General features: G+C 37.7%; 1 protein-coding gene across 9 annotated transcripts in view; it reads left to right on the top strand.

Annotated features, from left to right (window-relative positions):
• Window positions 1–22,381, top strand: part of pum2 (pumilio RNA-binding family member 2) — a 205,034-nt gene that overhangs the window by 123,436 nt on the left and 59,217 nt on the right. For all 9 annotated transcript variants that reach the window (XM_084433346.1, XM_084433348.1, XM_084433344.1 and 6 more), the window contains exon 6: window positions 21,908–22,080. In XM_084433346.1, the coding sequence (XP_084289472.1) occupies window positions 21,908–22,080 (173 nt within the window). The remainder of the gene's footprint in view (window positions 1–21,907; window positions 22,081–22,381) is intronic.

The following is a 22,381-nucleotide window of genomic DNA, read 5'->3' as shown; positions in this document are numbered from 1 at the left end:
TCTCTCTGTGTCTGTGTGTGTGTGAGGGGAGGGGGGGATTTGACTATTGCTTTTATATTGTTAATCAAGGTTTCAGGGGCTTTTGGGGTCCTTAACGTGCTCAAAAACTCTTGAAACTTTGCACACAAGTCAGAACCCACGGCCATCAGGGCCGGGCTGAAGCTGGTACCCGGGCGTGGCTGGGGGGCTCAACAGCGCCCCCTTGAACGGGGTTCTAAAACTTGATCCATATATCAAACACGCTCGCATGAATTAATATGAAACTCGGTACACATATAGATCTCATCGGGCCGAACAACTTTCCCCCGGTCAAGTTTTACGCCAGCCCAACAGGAAGTCGGCTATTATGGGTTGTTTGGAAAACGCTTGCTGTGGAATGTGAAATACTCCTCCTAGAAAATTCACCGTGTCCCCTTCAAACTCGGTGTGCATGTAGTCAAGACTTTGAGGATGCTAAATTGCGGACGGATTTTTGATATCTCGAACGGTTTGGCTGTGGCGAGGAATCGAATTTATGGCGAGAAAAGAGAAACACGGAAGTGGAATAACTTCTGCATACATTAACTGATCTTGATGAAACTTCAGCAGTGTGTTCGTGGTAAGAGGCCGATCAGATGGATGTAGCTATTGTGAGTCAAAGTTATAGCGCCACCAACTGGCAGCAGGAAGTGTGTCACTTTCAACATGCTTTTGACAAAAGTGGGGGGGTTACTTTTAACTACAGTAAAGAAAAAATAGTTTGTATATTGTTCTCATCAAGCCGGACAACTTTCTAATTTACATTCAATAGCTCTGGCCATCAGGAAGTCAGATATTTTGGTCTGAATGTGAATTTTTTTGCAAAATCAGCCTCTGAATTTTTAGCCACTCCTCTTAAACTATTTATTTTATTCGTACCAAACTTTTTCAACATGATGAAACTACATTAAATATGCTAAGTTGTGAATGGATAAAAAATATCTCAAACGGTTTTGCTATGGCGAGGGATTAAAGTAAAAATCTTCTAAAAATGTAATTATATACCATTTATTTCTATATAAAAGTATACAAATATCACAACTAAACCCATTTTATTCTGTTTTTGCAATTCAAGAAGAATGAAAAAGTTAAAAACAGGCTATTTAGTGCTATTTGGTTCAACAAAAAAGCAAACACAGGGCTATACTGCCCTCTTGTGTCCAAAAGGACATCAAAATAGTATATAAAACTTTTTACCAGGTAGGCCAATATTGTATTTAAATATACATTTATTAGGTATGTGTCTGAGGATATTTTCCCACCGGTTAATCGACGTGTGACACGAGTGGGTGCTTTTAAATCGCTAATATAATAGTGAAAGAAAAATAATGATAATGTTGCACACACAAATCACACACATGTGGGAAAGAATGATGCTTTTAAACAACACTAAACCGCCATTAGGTGTCGCCAGGCATCCATCTTAATAAGCGAGTCATTGATTCATTCGTTCAAACGATTCGTTCGAATGAGTCGATCATGATTAAGACAGATGTTTATGGATTGATCATTCAATCTTTGAGTCAACCGATTCGTTAAAAATGCTGAATCGTTCAGTTATGAGAAAACACGTGATGCGTGATGGTTCTGCCGTGATCTTTGTTTAACTATTTTCGCTGCTGAAACAGAACAAAAACAGTCAACATTGCATCTAAAATGTAAGTGACTTAATTGTAACTGTTTATTAACCTGTTGTATGAAATCTAGGGGTGGGAGAAAAAATTGATTCTTAGATGCATCGCGATGCGGACGTGGACGATTCTGAATCGATTCACAAATGTCAAAAAATCGATTCTCTAAAAAAATATTTTTCTAATAACGTAATATTGACAGAAGGCAAAAGGCGGAACTCTAAGCGGACGTGCGTGCAGTCTGTGGTGCGCACATAACAGAGAAGTTTCTTCTGCTCACCAAGGCTGCATTTATTTGATTAAAAATACAAACAAAAACAGTAATATTGTAAAATAGTATTCCAATTTAAAACAGCTGCTTTCTATTTTAATATATTTTAAACTGTTATTTATTCCTGTGATCAAAGCTGAGTTTTCAGCATCATTACTCCAGTCGTCACTGTCACATGATCCTTCAGAAATTATTCTAATATGATGATTGATACTCAAGAAACATTCATTATTATTTTAAATGTCGAAAACAGTTGTGTACAGTCTTTGATGGATAGAAAGTTCAAAAGAACAGCATTTATCTGAAATCTAAAGCTTTTGTAACGTTAAACACTACCGCTCAAAAGTTTGTGGTTAGTAGGGGAGAGCGGGGTATGTTGTCACACTTTTCACACTGTCTAACATTTACTGAGCACCATACATCAAAATGGTATAAATCTCATACCAAATGAAAGAAGGAAGTCTTGGGCACCTATGTTGTATTCATAACATCTTTATATCTTATCTCATTACGGAGTTGTAGACTGTTGAATAGCGAGTGTGCACTTGTGACAATTTGCCCCATCGGCGGGTAAGTTGTCACACTAGGGCGGGTAAATTGTCACACTAGATTATCTAAAAATAAGAACACAACTACTTAATTGTGAATATTGATTTTAATTTTTAAACTCAAAACAGAACTGCAAATATAAACATCCGTGCCTGGAGAATCTGGAAAAACAATTATTTCAATCCAAATAATGCACATTTCAATTAAGTGGCAAAACCACTTTACTTTGAACTTTAAACTCAAACGTTCTATGGCTTGCACATAGATCCTGATAACTGAATGGAATGCTGCAGATAACTTAACCTCTGAACAAAACAGATGCCCTGTATCTGACTAATCGGACTCATCTCCAGAGTCACAATTCTGACACACATAAATTGCCTGGCCTGAGGTGCAAGCATCATGGGCCCAATTGTTGCATTTTACACATTTTACGCATATGCTACTCTGAACAATGCCTGAACTTCGTATTTTGAGCACTTCTTGTGGTTTTTTTTTTGCCTCTTCACAATGACTCGCTTAATTTAGTCCTAATTTGTAAGTCGCTTTGGACAAAAGCGTCTGCTAAATGACTAAATGTAAATGTAGCTGCCTTGTTTTTCATTGGTCCAGATTTCTGCTTCCCTTTCTTTTGAAACCGCTTTTTGCTAGATTGAGACTTATTCTTTTCTATTTCTAGTTGCTGCTTCACTGGCGTGTCAGTAAGTATTGCTGATTTACGTCATTTTCTTCCTTTGCTGGCTGGTTTTCGGGGGCCATCTTTTGGATATGGCCGGATGTCCACTGGAGTTGGTAGCCCACTGTCAGCAATAGCATTGCTGGGTAAGGGTGAGCTGGTGATAGCAGAAGCATAACTGGGCGTGCTAGGCAGGGCAGGGTTGGTGCTGGGGCACATGTGACGACTTGCCCCAAAGTCATTGAGACAACTTGCCCCATATTGACATGTGAGCTAATGTTGGCTAAATCTCAAGTTTAACTCAACATATCACTTTAGCTAAAGTACCAAAAGACACGTTACTGTCTCCTCTATTTTGTGCAAAATAATAATTTTAAACATTCATACCTAACAAAGTTGTATTGCATAAAATGTAAAGTGAGATTTTTTTACTTTTTAAGCAGAAAAATAAGAAAATTGTGCTAACCTCAGATTACAGTGATCTTGACCACATGTGAACAGGAAGTTGACTATAGAAGAAGAAGTCACATAAAGTGGCTATTAGATTTTTGAGATAGAGCCTCTAGTGTTGGAGTTATGGACAGTGTGACAACTTACCCGTGTGACAACTTACCCTGCTCTCCCCTAATAATTAAAATTTTATTTTTGGGGGAAATAAATAAAATAAATCAGTACTTTTATTTATGAAGGATGAGTTAAACTGATCAACAGTTACAGTAAAGACATTTATAATGTTAAAAATATATATATTTGATATATATGCTGTTCTTTTGAACTTTACATTCATCAAAGCATTTTGAAAAAAAAAAATCTGTACACAACTGTTTTCAACATTGAAAATAATGATGAATATTTATTGAGCATCAATCATCATATTAGTATGATTTCTGAAGGATCATGTGACACTGAAGACTGGAGTAATGATGCTGAAAACTCAACTTTGATCACAGAAATTAATTACTATGTAAAATATTTTAAAATTGAAAACAGCTGTTTTAAATTGGAATAATATTTCACAATATTACTGTTTTTGTTTGTATTTTTAATCAATAAATGCAGCCTTGGTGAGCAGAAGAGACTTCTCCTAAAAACATTAAAAATCTTACTGACCCCAAACTTTTGAACAATAATATATATATATATATATATATATATGTATGTGTATGTATGTATGTATGTATGTATATATATATATATATATATATATATATATATATATAAATATAGCTGCGAGCAGCGATGGAGGGCCAAAGCCGGTGGCACCGCCATCCCCGGTGCCTTTAGGTAACTAAAGGCACCGGGGTGGCGGTGCCACCGGCTTGGGCCCGCAATCGCTGCTCGCAGCTATATTTATTATTGTTCTTCAAGGGTTCGGGGGCTTTTGGGGCCTTTAACGTGCTCAAAAACTCATGAAACTTTGCACGCAGGTCAGAACCCGCGGCCATTAGGGCCGGGCTGAAGCTGGTACCCGGGCGTGGCAGGGGGGCTCAACAGCGCCCCCTAGAACACAATCTTAAATCTTGGACACATACAAGAACGTATTAGTATGAAACTCGGTACACATATAGATCTCATCGGGCCGAACAACTTTCGCACTCTAAGTTATTAGCTCTGCCCAACAGGAAGTCAGCTATTATGGGTTGTTTGAAAAACGCATGCTCTGGAATTTAATGTACTCCTCCTAGGGAATTGATCCGATCCACACCAAACTCGGTCAGCATGAAGTCAAGACATTGAGGATGCTAAATTGCGGACGGATTTTTGATATCTCGAACGGTTTGGCCGTGGCGATGAAACGAATTTATAGCGAGAAAAGATAAACAGGAAGTGTGTTATAACTTCTGCATACATTAACTGATCTTGATGAAACTTCCGCAGTGTGTTCGTTGTAAGAGGCCGATCACATGGATGTGACTATTGTGAGTCAAAGTTATAGCGCCACCAACTGGCAGCAGGAAGTGTGTCACTTTCAAAATGCTTTGAAATCACCCTCTTATTTTTACCCGATTTGCTTCAAACTTTATGTGTATAATGTAGACACACGGCAGATGTAGACCTGTGAAAGGTTTATTGATATCTTAAATACTGTTGCCGTGGCAACGCATCAAACTTTAATATTCTTTTCAGATGCTTTTGAGACTCTTAACATACTTGAAATTGGATGAAACTCGACAGACACATCACATTTATTAGCCGGTAGACATGTGCAAAGTTTCAGAAACGGGCGTGGTGAGGGGCTCAGTAGCGCCACCTTTAGTCAAAAATGGGGGCTTAGTTTTAAGTAGAGTCACAAAAATCGTTATGTATATTGTTCTCATCAAGCCGGACAACTTTCTAATTTAGAGTCATAAGCTGTGACCAACAGGAAGTGAGATATTTTGGTTTGAATGTGATTTTTTGTAGAATTCTCTCCCTCTCTCTCTCTGCCTCTGCGTCTCTGTGTGTGTGAGGGGTGGGGGGATTTGTCCTTTGAGTGAGATTTGTTTAAAATTCCTGTTTTTCAAGGTTTCAGGGGCTTTTGGGGCCTTTAACATGCTCGAAAACTCTTGAAACTTTGCACACAGGTCAGAACCCGCGGCCATCAGGGCCGGGCTGAAGCTGGTACCCGGGCGTGGCAGGGGGGCTCAACAGCGCCCCCTGGAATGGGATCCGAACACTTGTCCATAAATCAAACACACTTGCATGTAATGATATGAAACTCGGTACACATATAGATCACATCGGGCTGAACAACTTTCGTGCTCTAAGTTTTACGCCAGCCCAACAGGAAGTCGGCAATTATGGGTTGTTTGGAGAACGCTTGCTGTGGAATGCGAAGTACTCCTCCTAGAGAATTCATCCAATCCCCACCAAACTCGGTGTGCATGAAGTCAAGACATTGAGGATTCTAAATTGCGGACGGATTTTTGATATCTCGAACGGTTTGGCCGTGGCGAGGAAACGAATTTATGGTGAGAAAAGAGAAACACGAAGTGGTATAACTTCTGCATACATTAACGGATCTTGATGAAACTTCACCAGTGTGTTCGTGGTAAGAGGCCGATCAGATGGGTGTAACTATTGTGAGTCAAAGTTATAGCGCCACCAACTGGCAGCAGGAAGTGTGTCACTTTCAAAATGCTTTTGACAAAAGTGGGGGGGTTAGTTTTACCCACAGTTTTAAAAATCAGTACGTACATTGGTCTCATCGAGCCGGACAACTTTCTAATATACAGTTATTAGCTTCGACCAATAGGAAGTCAGATATTTTGGTTTGAATGTGGATTTATGTGCAAATTCAGCCTCTGCTTTTTACCCACTCCTGCTAAGTGTTTTTTTTTTATTCACACCAAACTTTTTTAACACGATGAAAATACATTAAAGATGCTAAATTGTGAACGGATATTAAATATTTCAAACGGTTTTGACATGGCGAGGGATTAAAATAATGTCAAAAAAGGAATCAGAAAACATCTCATATATTCTTAAAATTTAATTATACACCATTTATTTTTATATAAAATTATACAAATATTAGAACTAAACCTATTTTATTCTGTTTTTGCAATTCAAGAAGTATGAAAAAGTTAAAAACAGGCTATTTAGTGCTATTTGTTTCAACAAAAAAGCAAACATAGGGCTATACTGCCCTCTTGTGTCCAAAAGGATATCAAAATAGTATATAAAACGTTTTACCAGGTAGGCCTATTGTATTTAAATATAAATTTATTAGGTATATGACTGTGAGGATATTTTCCCATCGGTTAAGCGACGTGTGACACGAGCGGGTGCTTTTAAATCGCTAATATAAAAGTGAAAGTAAAAAAACGGACGTCCGCACGGACATTGATAATGGTGCACATTGGAAAGAATGATACTTTTAAACATAACACTAAACCGCCATTAGGTGTCGCCAGGCGACCATCTTAATGAGCGAGTCATTGATTCATTCGTTCAAACGATTCATTCCAATGACTGAGTCATTCATGATTGAGACAGATGTTTATGGATTGACCATTGAATCTTTGAGTCAAGCGATTCGTTTCAAAATGCTGAATCATTCAGTAATGAGAAAACAAGTTGCTGTGATCTTTGTTTAACTATTTTTGCTGCTGAAACAGAACAAAAACAGTCAATATTGCATCTAAAATGTAAGTGACTTAATTGTAACTGTTTATTAACCTGTTGTATGAAATCAATGTCACAGTTTCAATCGTGATTGTATTCAGGAAATAGTTGCCTACTCGTCAAGTGAGGTTGCTTAACTCTATCATATGTTATAAAATATATAAAAACTCCATATTTGTAATTTTTATAGTCAGTATGTTGTTAACTGGGTTGCTTTTTTGTGTGCTGCGCTCATTTGTTTACAATTCTCCTGGAGAAGCAGCATGAGCCTCAGCAGTGCAACCTTGTTACCATTGATCAGTAATACATTTATTATTAACTGCTGATTGCAACTTAAAATGAATGTAATGAAATTAGAATAATCTCTCGTTTTAGTGATTCCCAAGTTATTTTTTTGTTATTGACGTTCTAATCAGGCTATACTTTGGTCGGGCAAGTAAAATTCTCTTTCAGGTAGGCCTATTGTATTTATATATAAATATATTAGGGATGTGACTGTGATAAAATTTTCCCACCGGTTAATCGACATGTGACACCGCTGAGGGCTTTTAAATCGCTAACTATAGTATACTATATACTAGTAAAATACAGACGTCCGCACAGACATTGATAATGGTGTATATATGTATATATGTCAGGGTTTTTCCTGGGTCAAAATTGGTCTTCGGTGGTGGCTGACCGACATGGTCATCCACACACAGCAAAGAGTACTCTAGTACCCACATGATCCGCAAGCCCAATATTGACAATAAATGTTACATTTAAAATAAATACAAAGAAACAGTTTGTGATTTTTTTTCTTAAAGAAAAGAAAGTAATTAAATGAACAAATATGAAAATAAAACAAAACATAGACTTAACTGTATAAATTATACATTGATACTCATTAAAGCTAAAGTTATCAGTGAAGAGCAGTGAGTGATTTTCTCTTTGCATTTTGTTGTCTTATTAGGGATAGTTCTCCTAAAAATTCAAATTATCATAATTTACTCTCTCAAGTTGTTTTAAACTCGAATAAGTTTCTTTCTTCTGTTGAAAATAAAAGTTATTTGGAAGATTGTGGGTAACCAAACAGCTGATGAACCCCAGTGACTTCCATAGTATATTCTCCTATGAAAGTCAATGGGGATCAGCTACTGTTTGGATAGCCACATTCTTCAAAATATTAATATTAGAAAAATATTAGGACTCGATATAAAATAAGACTCGAAAGATAACTTAGTCCAGTATCCAGACGCTGGTAGACAGGCTTTTAGTGCATGTGAGCTTCACAGCACACGTCAGAACATCGCATCAGCACGCGAATTAAATGTTTAACCGACAAGGCATTAAAGCACATGCAAATTATGAACTGCAGTGTCCCGTTCCGCTGCGTTAACATGTGAACATATGGCGCGTTGTTTAGTATGTTGGGAGGCGCCAGAACAGATATATCTAATGCACGATTCTACGATATTTCTTCAAAAGCAGATCGTGGAGACATTTTAATCGTCCACGATCAAAAATCGTCATTTCGCACACCCCTAGAAAACCACTTCAAACTGGATAGATTTTTTTTTTTTTCGTTTATTTAAAGTTATGTCAGCTGCATGTGCGGAATGCTTGTCACAAGCTGTAAGAGAAGATAATGCAACTTTTTTTGACTGCAATTCACACCCAGCGCTAATTCAGCAAAAATATTCTCCGAATGCACCACGTGAAACATGAATTCGGTCTTCCGATCTTTCTGATCAGTTGATTTTGATGCGAGGGAGAGAGCAAAGACAGAACTGAAGACGGAGAGTGCGCGCGCGGGGGTGGGGCGCTGTGATCGTTCTCTCCGTCACTCCGTCAGTAGCCTGCTTCACTCGCAAAACCCAATTACTGATCAAATAAGGCTTTGGCGGGACAAAAAATCGTTTTGGCGGCCGCCCAAAAATTTTCAATGTAGGAAAAACCCTGTATGTATATATGTGTGTGTGTGTGTGTGTGTGTGTGTGTATATATATATATATATATATAGATAGATAGATATAGATATATATATATATAGATATAGATAGATAGATATTTATATACACACACACACATATATATATATATATATATATATATGTGTGTGTGTGTGTGTATGTATATATATATATATATATATATATATATGAAGAGTTCAGATGCAAAAGCCTCTAAGTGCCATCTGAAATTTTCTTCTAGAATGATCATTTTTATCAAGCTCGTATATTTAAGTTCAATAATTTCACTTAAATGGCATTGCAAATTACCTATTAATTGTCATTTAAGTGAAATTACTTAACTTAAATATACAAGCTTTATAAAAATGATCATTCTAGAAGAAAATTTCAGATGGCACTTAGAGGCTTTTGCATCTGAACTCTTCATATATATATAAATATAGCTGCGAGCAGCAATGGAGGGCCAAAGCCGGTGGCACCGCCATCCCCGGTGCCTTTAGGTAACTAAAGGCACCGGGGTTGCGGTGCCACCGGCTTGGGCCCGTAATCGCTGCTCGCAGCTATATTTATTATTATTATTATTATTTTGTCAACCTTTCGGGCACTTTTGGGGCCCTTAACATGCTCGAAAACTCTTGAAACTTTGCACACAGGTCAGAACCCGCGGCCATCAGGGCCGGGCTGAAGCTGGTACCCGGGCGTGGCAGGGGGGCTCGACAGCGCCCCCTGGAACGGGATCCGAACACGTGTCCATAAATCAAACACGCTTGCATGTAATAATATGAAACTCGATACACATGTAGATCTCATCGGGCCGAACAACTTTCGTGCTCTAAGTTTTATGCCAGCCCAACAGGAAGTCGGCTATTATGGGTTGTTTGGAAACGCATGGTCTGGTATTTGAAACACTTCTCCTAGGGAATTCACCCGATCGCCACCAAACTCGGTGGGAATGAAGTCAAGACATTGAGGATGCTAAATTGCGGACGGATTTTTGATATCTCGAACGGTTTGGCTGTGGCGAGGACACGAATTTATGGCGAATAATGGAAACAGGAAGTGTGTTATAACTTCTGCATACATTAACTGATCTTGATTAAACTTCAGCAGTGTGTTCGTTGTAAGAGGCCGATCACATGGATGTGACTATTGTGAGTCAAAGTTATAGCGCCACCAACTGGCAGCAGGAAGTGTGTCCCTTTCAAAATGCTTTGAAATCACCCTCTTATTTTTACCCGATTTGCTTCAAACTTTATGTGTATAATGTAAACACACGGCAGATGTAGACCTGTGAAAGGATTTTTGATATCTTTAATACTGTTGCCATGGCAACGCTTCAAACTTTAATATTCTTTTTTGATGCTTTTGAGACTCTTAACATACTTGAAATTGGATGAAACTCGACAGACACATCACATTTATTAGCCCGTAGACATGTGCAAAGTTTCAGAAACGGGCGTGGTGAGGGGCTCAGTAGCGCCACCTTTAGTCATAAGTGGGGGGGTTAGTTTTATCAACAGCAACAAAACTTGGTATGTGTATTGTTCTCATCAAGACGGACAACTTTCTAATTTACATGAACTATCTCTGACCAACAGGAAGAGAGATATTTTGGTTTGAATGTGGATTTTCTGAAGAATTTTCTCTCCCTCTCTCTGTGTCTCTGTGTGTGTGAGGGGAGGGGGGGATTTGACTATTGCATTTATATTGTTAATCAAGGTTTCAGGGGCTTTTGGGGTCCTTAACGTGCTCAAAAACTCTTGAAACTTTGCACACAAGTCAGAACCCCCTGCCATCAGGGACGGGCTAAAGCTGGTACCCGGGCGTGGCTGGGGGGCTCAACAGCGCCCTCTTGAACGGGGTTCTAAAACTTGATCCATATATCAAACACGCTCGCATGAATTAATATGAAACTCGGTACACATATAGATCTCATCGGGCCGAACAACTTTACCCCGGTCAAGTTTTACGCCAGCCCAACAGGAAGTCGGCCATTATGGGTTGTTTGGAAAACGCTTGCTGTGGAATGTGAAATACTCCTCCTAGAAAATTCACCGTGTCCCCTTCAAACTCGGTGTGCATGTAGTCAAGACTTTGAGGATGCTAAATTGCGGACGGATTTTTGATATCTCGAACGGTTTGGCTGTGGCGAGGAATCGAATTTATGGCGAGAAAAGAGAAACACGGAAGTGGAATAACTTCTGCATACATTAACTGATCTTGATGAAACTTCAGCAGTGTGTTCGTGGTAAGAGGCCGATCAGATGGATGTAGCTATTGTGAGTCAAAGTTATAGCGCCACCAACTGGCAGCAGGAAGTGTGTCACTTTTAACATGCTTTTGACAAAAGTGGGGGGGTTACTTTTTAACTACAGTAAAGAAAAAATAGTTTGTATATTGTTCTCATCAAGCCGGACAACTTTCTAATTTACATTCAATAGCTCTGGCCATCAGGAAGTCAGATATTTTGGTCTGAATGTGATTTTTTTTTGCAAAATCAGCCTCTGAATTTTTAGCCACTCCTCTTAAACTATTTATTTTATTCGTACCAAATTTTTTCAACATGATGAAACTACATTAAATATGCTAAATTGTGAATGGATAATAAATATCTCAAACGGTTTTGCTATGGCGAGGGATTCAGGTAAAAATCTTCTAAAAATGTAATTATATACCATTTATTTCTATATAAAAGTATACAAATATCACAACTAAACCCATTTTATTCTGTTTTTGCAATTCAAGAAGAATGAAAAAGTTAAAAACAGGCTATTTAGTGCTATTTGGTTCAACAAAAAAGCAAACATAGGGCTATACTGCCCTCTTGTGTCCAAAAGGACATCAAAATAGTATATAAAACTTTTTACCAGGTAGGCCAATATTGTATTTAAATATACATTTATTAGGTATGTGTCTGAGGATATTTTCCCACCGGTTAATCGACGTGTGACACGAGTGGGTGCTTTTAAATCGCTAATATAATAGTGAAAGAAAAATAATGATAATGTTGCACACACAAATCACACACATGTGGGAAAGAATGATGCTTTTAAACAACACTAAACCGCCATTAGGTGTCGCCAGGCATCCATCTTAATAAGCGAGTCATTGATTCATTCGTTCAAACGATTCGTTCGAATGAGTCGATCATGATTAAGACAGATGTTTATGGATTGATCATTCAATCTTTGAGTCAACCGATTCGTTAAAAATGCTGAATCGTTCAGTTATGAGAAAACACGTGATGCGTGATGGTTCTGCCGTGATCTTTGTTTAACTATTTTCGCTGCTGAAACAGAACAAAAACAGTCAACATTGCATCTAAAATGTAAGTGACTTAATTGTAACTGTTTATTAACCTGTTGTATGAAATCTAGGGGTGGGAGAAAAAATTGATTCTTAGATGCATCGCGATGCAGACGTGGACGATTCTGAATCGATTCACAAATGTCAAAAAATCGATTCTCTAAAAAAATATTTTTCTAATAACGTAATATTGACGGAAGGCAAAAGGCGGAACTCTAAGCGGACGTGCGTGCAGTCTGTGGCACGCACATAACAGAGAAGTTTCTTCTGCTCACCAAGGCTGCATTTATTTGATTAAAAATACAAACAAAAACAGTAATATTGTAAAATAGTATTCCAATTTAAAACAGCTGCTTTCTATTTTAATATATTTTAAACTGTTATTTATTCCTGTGATCAAAGCTGAGTTTTCAGCATCATTACTCCAGTCGTCACTGTCACATGATCCTTCAGAAATTATTCTAATATGATGATTGATACTCAAGAAACATTCATTATTATTTTAAATGTCGAAAACAGTTGTGTACAGTCTTTGATGAATAGAAAGTTCAAAAGAACAGCATTTATCTGAAATCTAAAGCTTTTGTAACGTTAAACACTACCGCTCAAAAGTTTGTGGTTAGTAATAATTAAAATTTTATTTTTGGGGGAAAGAAATCAAATAAATCAGTACTTTTATTTATGAAGGATGAGTTAAACTGATCAACAGTTACAGTAAAGACATTTATAGGGCCCTATTTTAACGATCTGAAACGCAAGTGTCAAAGCGCAAAGCGCAAGTAACTTTGTGGGCGGGTCTTGGCGCTGTTGCTATTTTCCCGGCGGGATAAATGACTCTTGCGCCTGGCGCAAATCTAAAACGGGTTGGTCTGAAGTAGCTTCATTATTCATAGGTGTGGTTTGGGCGTAACGTGAAATAAACCAATCAGAGCATCATCTCACATTCCCTTTAAGAGCAGACGCACTTTTTCCTTGGCGTATTGCTATTATAACGGCGGATTTGCCAGGCGCGCGCCAGGAGCGGTTCACAGCCGAGGAGAGCAACGCTCTCGTCACGGCCGTAAAAGAGAGAGAAGTGACATTGGGGATGGAGAAACACACCCAAATTAGCTTCAGGCGTATGATAATTTGGGTAAATGTGTAAGCTAGATGTATGCTTTTATAATAAATTGTCTATCTGTAACACAATTGTCAGTTTTAAGACAAATTTGAAAACATACTTTTATTCTCTTGCTTTTAATTCTCTTTAATTTATTATGTCTTTTTGCTTTATTTTTTGTTTTGAAATGTTGATACAGATATATACAGTATATATATATTTTTTTTATGTGTGTCTTACACACATTTTTATGTAATTGTAAGGCATATTGTTTCTGCCTTTCCTGCTCTAACTTGTAAAGCACTAGTTTGGGTCAACATGTCGTTCGTTTAAATGTGCTATACAAATAAAATGACTTGACTTGACTTATCTATCTATCTATCTATCTATCTATCTATCTATCTATCTATCTATCTATCTATCTATCTATCTATCGTTTGTAATAATATGATTTGCAAAAATGAAAACTGCTGCTTCTGTGTAGATTAGAGAATCACAGTGTATGAGCGTTGTGCACGCTATACATTATGGTCAAGCATGCGCCCTTAAAATAGCATAATGAACAACGCGCAACGCGCCACTGACTTTAGACTAGGTTTTTTCTGGCCAGTGGCGCAATTGTTTTATGGAACAGTAAAATAGCACCAGGGATTGTTTGCGCCGGAACACGCCTCCTTTTTTGCGCTGAACCGCCCAGGGAGCGCAAATTCATTCCCTAGTTTAGCGACGTGCTTCTTTGGAGGGAAAAGCGCGCTTTGCGCGGGTGCAAAATAGGAATGAAACATGCGTCGGTGTACAAAGTCAATTGCGCTGGGTGCAAGATAGGGCCCATAATGTTAAATATATATATATATATTTGAAATATATGCTGTTCTTTTGAACTTTACATTCATCAAAGCATTTTGAAAAAAAAAAAATCTGTACACAACTGTTTTCAACATTGAAAATAATAATGAATATTTATTGAGCATCAATCATCATATTAGTATGATTTCTGAAGGATCATGTGACACTGAAGACTGGAGTAATGATGCTGAAAACTCAACTTTGATCACAGAAATGAATTACTATGTAAAATATTTTAAAATTGAAAACAGCTGTTTTAAATTGGAATAATATTTCACAATATTACTGTTTTTGTTTGTATTTTTAATCAATAAATGCAGCCTTGGTGAGCAGAAGAGACTTCTCCTAAAAACATTAAAAATCTTACTGACCCCAAACTTTTGAACAATAATATATATATATATATATATATATATATATATATATTATATATATGTATGTGTGTGTATGTATGTATGTATATATATATATATATATATATATATATATATATATATATATATATATATATATATATAAATATAGCTGCGAGCAGCGATGGAGGGCCAAAGCCGGCGGTACCGCCACCCCGGTGCCTTTAGGTAACTAAAGGCACCGGGGTTGCGGTGCCACCGGCTTGGGCCCGTAATCGCTGCTCGCAGCTATATTTATTATTATTCTCCGCATTGAATCGCATTTTTGAGGGCCTAAACATGCTCGAAAAGTCACGAAACTTTGCACACGTGTCAGAACTGGCGAAAATTTACATCTGATATAGGTTTCAGAATTGGGCGGGGCAAAATGGCTCGATAGCGCCACCTATAAAAGTTCAACGGAGTGCGCCTCCTGCTATGTTCCACGTACGTGTACGAAATTCGGTACATACATGTAAGGACCTAATACCTACAAAAAAGTCTCTTGGAGCGTAGCCCTAAACACAACAGGAAGTCAGCCATTTTCTACTTCCTCTCAGATTTTTGTGCAGTTTTTGCCATTTTCATGCCTCGTACTTTAACGAACTCCTCCTACAGTTTTAATCTGATCATCTTTAAATTTGGTGAGTCTAATCTTAAGGCCTTTGCGACGTTAAATTGCGAAGATCTTGAGTTTTCGTCAAAGGGCGGGTCCTCGGCGGCCTGACGAATTTGGATGTTTCGCCATGAAACAGGAAGTTGCTGTAACTCAGGCATGGAATGTCTAATCTGCCCCAAACTTCACACGTTTGATAAGCGTTCTGTCCTGAACACATGACCATGCTCATATTCAGTTACAGTCATAGCGCCACCTGCTGGCAACAGGAAGTGACATGTTTAACACGTTAATGCCGTTCTAGTAACATGTTAAAAATGCCATTGACTTCTTAACATGCTAGAAACATGTTAAAACATGCTAGTAAAACTTAGCTAAGTGCTTAAGCATGCTATTACTGCTATTAAATAGGAATTTGCTGTAACTCAGGCACGGAATGTCCGATCTGCCCCAAACTTCACACGTTTGATAAGCGTTCTGTCCTGAACACATGACCATGCTCATATTCAGTTACAGTCATAGCGCCACCTGCTGGCAACAGGAAGTGACATGTTAAACACTGCTGTGGACTCCTAATAACATATAAAAAAGTGCCAGCATGTGCTAAACATGCTAACAACATACTATAAACATGTTAAAACATGCTAGCAAACACTTAGCTTAGTGCTAAAGCATGCTATTACTGCAATTAAATAGGAATTTGCTGTAACACAGGCATGGAATGTCCAATCTGCCCCAAACTTAATATGTAACATGCAAGAAACATACTAGCAACACATAGCTAAGTTCTAAAGCATGCTAGAAATAATAAAGGAAGTTGTTGTAACTTAAGCACACAATGTCCAATCTACCCCAAACTTCACATGTTTGATAAGAATTATCTCCTGAACACAAGTCCATGCTCATATTCAGATATAGTCATAGCGCCGCCTGCTGGCAACAGGAAGTGACGTTTAACACTGTTCTGGACTCCTATTAACATATAAAAAAAGTGCCACCAACTGTAAAACATGTTAGCAACATACTAGAAACATGCTATCAAATACTTAGCTAAGTGTTAAAGCATGCTATTACTGCAATTAAATATGAATTTGCTGTAACTCAGGCATGCAATGTCCAGTCTACCCCAAAATTAATATGTCATATGCTAGAAACATCATAAAGCATGCTAAAAATGCTATAGGAAGTTGTTGTAACTTAAGCATACAATGTCCAATCATCCCCAAACTTCACATGTTTGATAAAAGTCCTGCACTGAACACATCTACATAGTGATATTCAGATATAGACATAGCCCCACCTACTGTCAACAGAAACTGACATGGTTAACACAGTACAGTACTAACCACATAACTATTGTGTACTAAGCATGCTAGAAACATACTAAACATGCTAGCAACTACTACATATACCTCCTTAAATGCACATTGCCCAACCATGCTCTGTCTTCCTAAAGCCACCGAGTGACGATGGCACGGGTGCGAGGGCCCTTTCATCGCTGCTTGCAGCTTTAATTATTTTTTTTTCAACCTTTCGGGCACTTTTGGGGCCCTTAACGTGCTCGAAAACTCTTGAAACTTTGCACACGGGTCAGAACCCGCGGCCATTAGGGCCGGGCTGAAGCTGGGACACGGGCGTGGCAGGGAGGCTCGACAGCGCCCCCTGGAACGGGGTCCGAAAACTTGGTCCATAAATCAAACACGCTTGCATGTAATAATATGAAACTTGGTACACATATAGATCTCATCGGGCCAAACAACTTTCGTACTTTTACTTTTTACGGCAGCCCAACAGGAAGTCGGCTATTATGGGTTGTTTGGAAACGCATGCTGTGGAATTTAATGTACTCCTCCTAGGGAATTCATCCATTCGCCTCCAAACTCAGTCAGCATGAAGTCAAGACATTGAGGATGCTAAATTGCGGACGGATTTTTGATATCTCGAACGGTTTGGCTGTGGCGAGGACACGAATTTATGGCGAATAATGGAAACAGGAAGTGTGTTATAACTTCTGCATACATTAACTGATCTTGATTAAACTTCAGCAGTGTGTTCGTTGTAAGAGGCTGATCACATGGATGTGACTATTGTGAGTCAAAGTTATAGCGCCACCAACTGGCAGCAGGAAGTGTGTCCCTTTCAAAATGCTTTGAAATCACCCTCTTATTTTTACCCGATTTGCTTCAAACTTTATGTGTATAATGTAAACACACGGCAGATGTAGACCTGTGAAAGGATTTTTGATATCTTTAATACTGTTGCCATGGCAACGCTTCAAACTTTAATATTCTTTTTTGATGCTTTTGAGACTCTTAACATACTTGAAATTGGATGAAACTCGACAGACACATCACATTTATTAGCCCGTAGACATGTGCAAAGTTTCAGAAACGGGCGTGGTGAGGGGCTCAGTAGCGCCACCTTTAGTCATAAGTGGGGGGGTTAGTTTTATCAACAGCAACAAAACTTGGTATGTGTATTGTTCTCATCAAGACGGACAACTTTCTAATTTACATGAACTATCTCTGACCAACAGGAAGAGAGATATTTTGGTTTGAATGTGGATTTTCTGAAGAATTTTCTCTCCCTCTCTCTGTGTCTCTGTGTGTGTGAGGGGAGGGGGGGATTTGACTATTGCTTTTATATTGTTAATCAAGGTTTCAGGGGCTTTTGGGGTCCTTAACGTGCTCAAAAACTCTTGAAACTTTGCACACAAGTCAGAACCCCCTGCCATCAGGGACGGGCTGAAGCTGGTACCCGGGCGTGGCAGGGGGGCTCAACAGCGCCCCCTTGAACGGGGTCCCAAAACTTGGTCCATAGATCAAACACGCTTGCATGAATTAATATGAAACTCGGTACACATATAGATCTCATCGGGCCGAACAACTTTCCCCCGGTCAAGTTTTACGCCAGCCCAACAGGAAGTCGGCTATTATTGGTTGTTTGGAAAACGCTTCCTGTGGAATGCGAAGTACTCCTCCTAGAAAATTCACCGTGTCCCCTCCAAACTCGGTGTGCATGTAGTCAAGACTTTGAGGATGCTAAATTGCGGACGGATTTTTGATATCTCGAACGGTTTGGCCGTGGCGAGGAATCGAATTTATGGCGAGAAAAGAGAAACACGAAGTGGAATAACTTCTGCATACATTAACTGATCTTGATGAAACTTCAGCAGTGTGTTCGTGGTAAGAGGCCGATCAGATGGATGTAACTATTGTGATTCAAAGTTATAGCGCCACCAACTGGCAGCAGGAAGTGTGTCACTTTCAACATGTTTTTGACAAAAGTGGGGGGGTTAGTTTTAACTCCAGTAAAAAAAAACTCAGTTCATATATTGATCTCATCGACCCGGACAACTTTCTAATTTAAAGTCATTAGCTCTGACCATCAGGAAGTCAGATATTTTGGTCTGAATGTGGATTTTTTTGCTAAATCAGCCTCTGAATTTTTAGCCACCTTTATCTAAGTGGTTATTTTATTCCCACCAAACTTTTTCAACATGATAAAAATATATTAATGATGCTAAATTGTGAACGGATAATAAATATCTCAAACGGTTTTGCTATGGCGAGGGATTAAAGTAATGTCAAAAAAGTAAACACTAAAAGGCTCATATATTCTAAAAATGTAATTATACACCATTTATTACTACATAGAAGTATACAAATATCAGAACTTAACTCATTTTATTCTTTTTTTTCAATTTAAGAATGAAGTTTAAGTTTAAAAACTGCCAGAATGGTTGTTTAGTCTAAACAATAAATAAATAAAGTCAAACATAGTGCTATACTGCCCTCTTGTGTTCAAAATCAGGTAGGCCTATTATATCTATATAAAAATATACTAGGTATGTGACGGTGATAATATTTTACCACCGGTTAACTGACGTGTGACACTGCTGGGGGCTTTTTAATCGCTAACTTAAAAACGAAAGTAAAATATGTTCGTCCGCACGGACATTGATAATGGTGCGGAGCAGAGCGAGCGTTTTCAATAAATTCCTATGGAAGGAGGAATGACCTAAGAAACGTTGACTCTGTTCTGCTCGTTCCTCGCTGAGGACGCGCACCATTATGAATGCCTGTGCAGCCGTGAGCATTTTAGTTTCATTTTCGGGGCGGATTGCTTGAATGTATTTAAAAAAAGCACAATGTTGTGTTTTATTGCTACTGTACAAAAATATAAGTTAACACTTTGCAGTTTGAATGATGTTCTGAACAAAATGACAGAGTATGTTTTTATGTGTCCACTGTTCAATCGCGCCCTCGTTTTAGTGATTCCCAAGTTATTTTTTCATTTAAGTTTTTTTCATTGTTCTAATCAGGTCAGGCAAGTAAAATTATCTGTCTTATCCCTTACATTTTTATATAATTATATAAATATATAATACACTACTGTTCAAAAATTTGGCGTCAGTAAGATTTTTAAGCTAAGTTTCTTCTGCTCACCAAGGCTGCATTTGTTTGATTAAAAATACAAACAAAAACAGTAATATTGTAAAATAGTATTCCAATTTAAAACAGCTGCTTTCTATTTTAATATATTTTAAACTGTTATTTATTCCTGTGATCAAAGCTGAGTTTTCAGCATCATTATTCCAGTCGTCACTGTCACATGATCCTTCAGAAATTATTCTAATATGATGATTGATGCTCAAGAAACATTCATTATTATTTTAAATGTCGAAAACAGTTATGTACAGTCTTTGATGAATAGAAAGTTCAAAAGAACAGCATTTATCTGAAATCTAAAGCTTTTGTAACATTAAACACTACCGTTCAGAAGTTTGGGGTCAGTAATAATTTTAATTTTATTTTTGGGGGAAAGAAATAAATAAATCAATACTTTTATTCATCGAGAATGAGTTAAACTGATAAAAAGTTACAGTACAGACATTTATAATGTTAAAAAAAATTATATTTGAAATAAATGCTGTTCTTTTGAACTTTACATTCATCAACGCATTTTGAAAAAAAATCTGTACACAACTGTTTTCAACATTGAAAATAATAATTAATATTTATTGACCATCAATCATCATATTAGAATGGTTTCTGAAGGATCATGTGACACTGAAGACGGGAGTAATGATGCTGAAAACTCAGCTTTGATCACATAAATTAATTACAGTGTAAAATATTTTAAAATAGAAAACAGCTGTTTTAAATTGGAATAATATTTCACAATATTACTGTTTTTGTTTGTATTTTTAATCAAATAAATGCAGCCTTGGTGAGCAGAAGAGACTTCTCCTAAAAACATTAAAAATCTTCCTTACCCCAAACTTTTGAACGGTATATATATATATATATATATATATATATATATATATATATATATATATATATATATATAAAATATAGCTGCGAGCAGCGATGGAGGGCCAAAGCCGGCGGTACCGCCACCCCGGTGCCTTTAGGTAAGTAAAGGCACCGGGGTTGCGGTGCCACCGGCTTGGGCCCGTAATCGCTGCTCGCAGCTATATTTTATTGTTGTGTTTTAAAATAATACGTTATAACCATTAATAAGAAGGGTATGCAGTTAATAGAAGTCCCCTCTCAATTCACTCCTACATAGTGTTCATCGTGGCCATTGAATAGATATAGCAATTGTTTGTTACGCACTGATGTGGCGGTATTTGAAAAAATACATATCGTTTGCGAAATTGAAACCAGTATACCGGATTAACCGGTTTACCTCCCAGTACTACTGTTTATAAACAAATGCCCTTCAGAATAAAAGGAGAATTTGTAGATTGATTATTATTATTACGCATGTAATGTCAGGATTTGAGACATTAGGCCTATGTACCAGTCTTGCCTGCACTGATACATACTGGCTCTTTGTAAAGACATAAGCCAAAATGACATTTAAAAGTAGATTATGACATTTTGATTAAAGACTAAAAATTGTGTATATATTCATTGATACATTGTTGACAATAAGACCAATAACATGCATTAAATGGTTAGTTCCCCCAAAAATTTAGTTTTGTAATTTTCTCACTCTCATGTGGTTCTAAACCTGTATGCATTTCTTTAGTTTGGTGAATACAAAATATATGTTTAGGTGGCCATTGAAAAACCTCAAAATATTATCTTTTATGTTCTACAGAAGAAAGTAATGCAGGTTTGGAATGACCTGATGACAGAATTTTCATTTTTGGGTAAACTGTCCCTTTCAGTAAATAGGTTTTGATCTAATGAAAGCTTTAAGCAGTAAAGATGCATATCGCATGCTTTTTTTTGTATGTCAAATTTCTTCTCAGACTTTAGAAATGTTGCTCAGTCATCACCATAAGCTTCTTTTCTGATGAACCTGTAAGCGTTGTCAAATTCATTTTACTAGATTAAGATGACTTAATGATTCAAACACAACCTAAAGTAAATTGGCCTAATTCTCTCAGGAATCCCTGTGTTTAACTTTGATTGATGGTGATTCCAGGGTGGAGCAGATGCAGATCCAGATGGCAGGGAAAAGAGCGATTCAAAAGAAAAGGCTTCTCCATTTGAGGAAGACAAAAGTCCTGAGATGAAAGTTGGAGATGAAGGGGATGCCTCAATAGCAAATGCCAGAGGATTGCTGAATGGGATGGACCGTGACTGTAAAGACTTCAAGTATGATGGTTCTTTTCCAAGCAGAGTTTTACTTGGCAACTGTATTAACATGAAAAAAAAAAAAAAGACCTAAGACCTGCTTAGCTCTCAAAGACATGTAAAGTGACCAATCTGTTTTTTTACTTGCTGTTGAGGCTGACACTAGCCCATTGTGGATCCAGTTAAAGGGTTGTTCATCCAAAAATCTGCCATCAGATCTGTCATAATTTACTCACCCTTTGTTGTTCCAAACCTGTATGAGTTTGTTTCTTCTGTTGAACACAAAAGAAGATATTTTGAAGAATGATGGTAACTAGACACT

The sequence above is a fragment of the Rutilus rutilus genome (assembly GCF_951802725.1).
Source record: "Rutilus rutilus genome assembly, chromosome: 15".
In the NCBI taxonomy this organism is placed as follows: Eukaryota; Metazoa; Chordata; class Actinopteri; order Cypriniformes; family Leuciscidae; genus Rutilus; species Rutilus rutilus.
The sequence above is the reverse complement of the archived record's forward strand: the minus strand, read 5'-3'. Positions and strand labels throughout refer to the sequence as shown.